Source organism: Propithecus coquereli, unplaced genomic scaffold (assembly GCF_000956105.1).
Source record: "Propithecus coquereli isolate 6110/MARCELLA unplaced genomic scaffold, Pcoq_1.0 Scaffold215, whole genome shotgun sequence".
In the NCBI taxonomy this organism is placed as follows: domain Eukaryota; kingdom Metazoa; phylum Chordata; class Mammalia; order Primates; family Indriidae; genus Propithecus; species Propithecus coquereli.
The window spans coordinates 518,705-525,340 of record NW_012146634.1 but is presented as its reverse complement, the minus strand read 5'-3'; the positions used below and the strand labels follow the sequence as shown (position 1 = coordinate 525,340).

Below are 6,636 nucleotides of genomic sequence, written 5' to 3'. Positions count from 1 at the left end.
GAGAGAGAGAGAGAGACACTCACAGAGTACCCTTACTTTCAGAAGAATTTATTGGTTAGGATTCCTTTAAGTCTAACAAGAAGATACAGAAAGAGGTATTTTTATTTTATTCTTTTTCAAGTATGCAACATGAAGTACTTTCATCTTCATATCTAACCGTTGAAGTTCATGTTTTCATAAATAATATTTATTATAATGTTTATATGAATAGTTTAGAATTTATCAAAAAATGAAGAGCTCTACAAGTCAAAATTTAATAAATGTCTCACCTCAGATTTGCACAGTAATTTCCATAAGACAAAATCCTCCATGCTCATATATTTCATCTTCTTCTTTTATTTCCTCTCATTCCTAATAATGACAGATTAATAAGGACTAAGGACCATACTGGTTTTGAAAATGAAATAGTGTGGTGTCATTGTGAAGCAGACTGGACTAGTAAGAGTTAGGACCAAAATTACTTGGCTCTGTGGACATGTGAGAGAGAATAGGAAAGATCCACCCAGAATTTCCCAGACTTCACTTGTTAATGTCAAAGTTGCATCCGGCAGTCACTGATTCTGAAAACAGGCATGTATCATGTTAATTTAAAAACTAAATAAAAGGATATTGGGATAAGGCACTAAAATAAGGTTCCTTCACCTTTCTTCCAAGCTGAATTTTGCTGATCAATTCTGCATCCTTGACAATTCTACCACTTTATAGGGGTAACCACCAAGATTATTTTCAAGTAACTTGAAAAATATTTCCTATCTTTACTGGGCTGTCGTGGTAAAGTAATATGTATTAGCTGGATCGCTGGAGATACGACCTTAAAATACATATTTTGAAATAGGCACAGAACCTGTCCTTGAGTTTATACAAATTAGGCATGTAATCAATAAATACGGTAAAACGATGGAAGTATATGGAGTAGAAGAGTAGGCCCAAGGTTATACTAGAGGGTTGAAGGATATACTGTTGTAACTCAGCGATGCAGCAGAAGAAAGGAAGTAAGACTATTTGAACAATGAGTTGGAGGCAGAAGACTAGGGATCAGACTTTGGAATTTACTTTATTGGTGACTATTACTTCTCTAGCAATCTATCTGAGCTTGTCAGACCTAGTGGAATAAGCAGAAATTATTATTCTTTGGGGTAGGTGAACAAAATATACATCTCTGGATGGTGAGTTAGATTCATGATGGCACCTTCTAATTCAGAGGTCTAATTTGTAGCACATTGGTAAGGAGGCACATTCATATTTCTGGATGGTAGGGAGCCCACTCTGATCCATTTGCCTGCATTCCTCTTCATACAAGTGACTGTGTCTGCTAACATCAGGTCCCCAGAGATAGATGTAAACTCCAGCTCCACTGAGTTCCTGAAAGTTATCATCTACTGCTATATGACTTGGATGAAGATAATGAACAGTTACTTTATCTTTTTTTTCTTTTTAACTTTTATCTTTCAGATGGCATTGAGAGTAACCATATCTCTTTTTTGGCCTCAAGTTCTATATTGAATTTTTTAAATTGCTTTTTGAGCAATAACTTTTCCCTTGTTGCTTAACTAGTCATACAAGTTGAGACTTCTGGTCTCTATGCCTATTCTATAATAGCTGCTCTGGGAGAACAGATGAAAAATAATAAGTCAGTTAGATATTTTATGAGTATTGAAATCCCTTCCATTCAGAAATGTAAATAAAATAACCAGCATGAGCAATCAGCTTATGTCAGATTCCATGGGTTTATGTTACATAGGGAAATTATAGTGCAACCTGAAACATGCTTCTTAATGAATTCATAGTGCTGTCATAGTTGAATGTAAACCCTTGAGCTTTTCTTTTGTGAAGGGTTTCAGAAATCGCCTTTTATAAACTGCCTAGGGGAGAAGGGAAAACTAAGATGATACTTACTAATGCTATCACTGTGTAGTGGCTACCTCCCTTCCAGCACCAAATCGTGCCAGTTAAGCAAAGCAGCAACCTAGAACACTGGTCACCTTTTGGCTTATTCAATGTGATAAAACAAACATATATACTACACTGGATCAGACCCACAATCCAATATTCTTTTTCTGAAAGTGGTACTAGAGAACTGCTCCGGAAGAACAGGATTGTCCTTGTGGTTTTTATCCTCAGAAGTTAGGGAAGTCTGGTTAAGAAGTATGGGAGAAGCCCAGTAAATTGCTGTTTTTACCTTTAGCAAATGCAAGAAACCAGGCACCTAACTGGAGATCATGAAATCAGAATTTGTCTCCTTCTTTGGCTGCTGCTCCCTGTAGTATACTAGAATTATCTCCTTGTTTATTAGTGAACTTGTGTTGCAGTGTCTTTAAGGTCTTTTGCAGCTCTTCTCCTATTCACTGTTGTCTCAGATATGGTGAATCTGCTAGCCACAGAAGTCCAATACACCAAATAGAACAGAGGGGGGACCAGTCAAGTTTTATGGAAGTGAAGGAAAGAAGCCTGTGTTTTCTATTTTAAATTACTCCCCTTTCACATTCTAATTTCTTAAGGGTTTGGCTTGATTTATGCCAGATTCTGGGCCTGTAAGCCTACATTAATGCATTACAGTTCCGGAGAGGATATTTGATATCCCTTACTTAGTCCAGAATCTCAAATGATAAGGAGCTGTCGTTAATGATGTGTAGTATTTTGTTGAATTTTACAGTGTAGATCTCTTTTAGTTCCTGTATCTGTAACAACTGGACTCATCCTTGTGCTTTTCCATAGGTACACTGGTGTTTACTGATAGAGATCAAGATACTGTGTGGCTCCATAGGGGACCCTGCACCATTTGACAGTCTAGGTGCATACGGTCACCTCACATTATTTAAGTCCTGACCTCAGAATTCTAATTTCTCTGTATTCCCCAGTGTATATAACATGTACTTGCTTGAACTTCCTTATATATTGCTTGTACATTCTTCTAGTTTCAGCACATACCAGTTCCTTCTATTTAAAATGCCCTCCCCTGACTGCCCTCAACCGGTTCATGCATTATCTTTTAAAAATCCACCTCAAAAGTCACCTCCTGTAGAAAACCATCTCTAATTAATCTTATTTACCTAATTCCTTTATTCTAAGACTTCTGTTTCCCACTTCATTAAACTGTTTACATTGTAATTGTTGCTTGTGTACACTGTCACCAAACAAGCATAATGATTCTAGGAATAATGATCTTCCTCCATCCCCTTCTCTTTATTTATTATACACAAACATTCTGAAGGCCTACTGATGACCTTTACAATTTCCCCAGAGTTCTAGTCTACCTTCCATCCCATTTCCCTTTACTTCATAGTTACATTCCTAGAGAAATAGGGCATGTGGTCAGGGCTTGGCCTCCACCTCAGCGTGTGTGTGGCAGCCTTTTGAACAGACCCCTACAACTGAGAAGGATTTAACCCTCTGGTTTGACAATCTCTGCATTCTACTCAGACACCTTCAAGAAGTAGATGTGAGACCAGGAATATACCTGGAGATAAGAGTAGGGAAATTTCCACTGAAAGCCATGTTAGCTTTTTCCTTCCTTTTTACACAAGACCTATGAAGCTATTGTCATCGGCAGCTCACTCGACATTCTCCTGCTCTGCCTCTTTTCCAGAAGTCAGGGTTAGTTTAAGAAAAAGCCTCTTGCTAGAAGCCATGACCTCGTACTTTTATCCCCTCCATCTGGTGTGTGGCCTCATGGGGCTGTGCTGCTATGCAGGAGGTGAGCAATGGAATTCTTTAGATGATGACTTCTGAGCCCACATGTGGAGGCAGTGGGGGTGGGAAGCAGGGAGAGCAGTGAGAGCCAAGATGGATGGACCAAAAAGTAAGGTTTGCTCTGAGAGAAGTCCTGACTATAGGTAGACTTTTCCTGAGGTATTCTTCCCCTAGCTCAAGCAGGGGCCCAGGTCAGGGAGCTATATAGCATCCCAGGTCTATGATTGATGAACATTGTGTTCCTGCAGTTTTCCCTTCTGCCTTCACAGTTGGGGTGCAGGAGTGGGATAGGCAGGGTATGCAAGGGCCTATGCTGTCTCTAATGGAATGCACTCCAGGATTGAACAGGGAAGGGTTCCCCTTGCACACATCATCTCTTGGAGCTGTGTTTTCTTAATGTCTTGCACCTAAACAGAAGTCTAGATTTTGAATGAGGGTGGGAAGAGGGGTTGAGAGCTGCAAAAGTTTGTGATCAAGTGAAAATCTGTTGTCTGCCTCCTCTCACAGGGGTTTCTCTGCAGGGTAGATACTCCTTGACTTGGTGTAGATGAATTGCTAGTCTCACCTAAGGTCCAAGGATTCTGGCTTCTACTGGGCCATGGGTAAACATCAGGATTAGAATAGGATGGTTTCTTAGCATGCTCATTCCCTGTTCTTACTTTCCTAACCCAGGAGTTGACAGCATTTTGACTCAAAGGAAATTCTAATAAATACTTGTAAAAAGCCCAAACCCTTAATAATTTCCTCTCCTGGTTTCTCATGACTACTTCTACTCTGTCTACACATTTAACATCATTTTAAAAGAACTAGATAAAATTAAAACAAAATTTTTAATGTTAATCTGAAGAGGGGGAAAAAAACAGAACTAAGAGCCAGAGTTGTTTAAATGTGGAATACTAGGTATAGTGATCGCATGGTGGCAGTGGGGATAGTGGCAGAAATGGTCAAAAGGGGATTTGTTGATGAGGTGCAGAAGGCCTAGGGTGGCTATTCCTTTGTAAACTCTGCTTTAATGTATTCTCCTGGCAGTCCTAGGACTTCTATAGGGCTTGAATATTTTGTATCAATTTTTGTTTTGAAGGTGCTGGGTCTCTGGCACCCCCAACCCTGGGCATCCTCAGGCTTCGAGGAGAGTACACAGGATTTGAAGTCAGAAGACCTAGGTTTGAGTTCTGGCTGAGCCACTCACTGTCCATGTGACCTTGGGCAAATCACTAAACCACATCTGTAACGTGACAGTAACCTCTACCTGAAAGGGTTGTTATGAGGATTACATATATGCTAAAGCATTTTGTAAATGAAAAAGCTTTTTATGACTGCTATTGTTATTCTTGGGGAAGCCCCACCTTGTCAAATAGGACAACTGTAGATGAAATTGTCTTCCTTTTTTTCTTCATTCAGCTTAGCCTTTCTGTTTGGCCAGGGCTGCTTATGGGGCTGGTGAAATTGAAGTAAAGTCACCAGATTTTGGCTTTTTTGGTCAGAGAGAGAACTCCCATGTCTGGCTGCTCTATCCATGAGAAAGTGTAATTTTAAAACCAGAATATTTCAAAAATAGGGGGCCAAAGGGAGAATGCTTACTTTGCGTTCTTAATCTAGGATGACTAAAACATCTTAAGTAAATGAAGAATAGCCACAAAGATGCTCAGAGATAATTTAAGCCATAAGTGGGAAATGGGAAGATGAGCTTATAAACTCTCTTTTCTATTCCTGTTACCTTTGGGGTCATATTACAGACATACCACTAGCTATTGCCTGAAACTTGCCCACCCAAAAAGAATAATAGCTTCTGGGAAGGCTCAGTTCAATGGAGCAAATGTGACGTAGTTACTCTAATAAAGCCATTACTTACTCTCTTCCAGTGCCTCTCTTAAGGAGATCATCCCTGGAATTCAAAGCTATCCTGTTTTTTAACCCAGTAAGAGTCAAAAACAACAGGTCATGAGCAGCAAGCTTGGCAATTATATCTCATGTAGTCATAGGAGACTGCCCCAGCATTCACAGCATACAGGGCGCACATCTCACTGTCTACAGCATGAACCAGCTTTGAGAAGTTGTACAGTCTCGGACACTCTGCTTAGATGGTAATTCTCCACCATTGATCTCTTCTCTCCATGCCCTTTCTGCATCCTTCCCCCACTATCTCCCAAACCAAACAGTTGCCTGCATGTTGCTGATGTAACTTTGTGATATTCCTTGGTTATAGCTGGACTCTGTTGGTATGCTTTTTGAAGGACTGGATTGAAATCTAGTTGCTTTTTTTCTAATTGTTGGGGAGAGGGGAATGACTAGAACTCCTGTGCAGCCTGAGGGAAGCTATGCGTGGGTCCATATACGTGCACCTCATGTGTGTGTGTAACCTCATGGGTGTGCTCAGGCTGACAAGGAAGGCAGAGAGTGAAAAGGAAGCAACTCTTTCTTGTTTTCCAACATTGCTTCAAAGATGCCCAACCCCCGTAGTAGCAGGCAGTTCCCAAGCGGAGGGTGGGGGCAGAGGCCTTCACCAAGGCCATCAATAACCAGGTGTGAGGTACAGGTCTCTGTGTAATGTGAAGCTCTCCCGTATTTCATTTCTGCACCCAGGGGGCGGCTCTGCAGGATTGCTTACGGAGAGCTCTGTGTCTGGCACCTCTCTCCAGAAGGCCCAGGCGCCCAGGGTCCCACCGACCTGCCCAGGAATGCATCACATTGTTCTCTGGTGCTGTAATTTGGCTGCAGGAGCTAGGCTGAATGCCTCCCAGGGATGAGAAACATACTCTCCCTGGCGTCCTCCCTTCTCCCCAGCTAGCCTGGGCTTCTGCCCTACGACCACTGAGAGCATTTAAATAAAAACCTCAGAAAGGCCAAGGGAAAAAATCCTCAGCCTTTTTGTTATCTCTTTTCCATTAAGAAATGTAAAGACTCCTGTCCTGACTGGGTCTGAGAATTTGGCAGAGACTTAGTGGT

At 41.1% G+C, this 6,636-nt stretch overlaps 1 protein-coding gene across 1 annotated transcript in view; it reads left to right on the top strand.

Moving 5' to 3' along the window:
• Positions 1-6,539, top strand: part of ST7L (suppression of tumorigenicity 7 like) — a 97,019-nt gene extending 90,480 nt beyond the window's left edge. The window contains exon 9 of the mRNA XM_012644620.1: positions 4,772-6,539. Within this exon, the coding sequence (XP_012500074.1) occupies positions 4,772-4,870 (99 nt within the window). The 3' untranslated portion in view covers positions 4,871-6,539. The remainder of the gene's footprint in view (positions 1-4,771) is intronic.
• Positions 6,540-6,636: the final 97 nt, after the last annotated feature.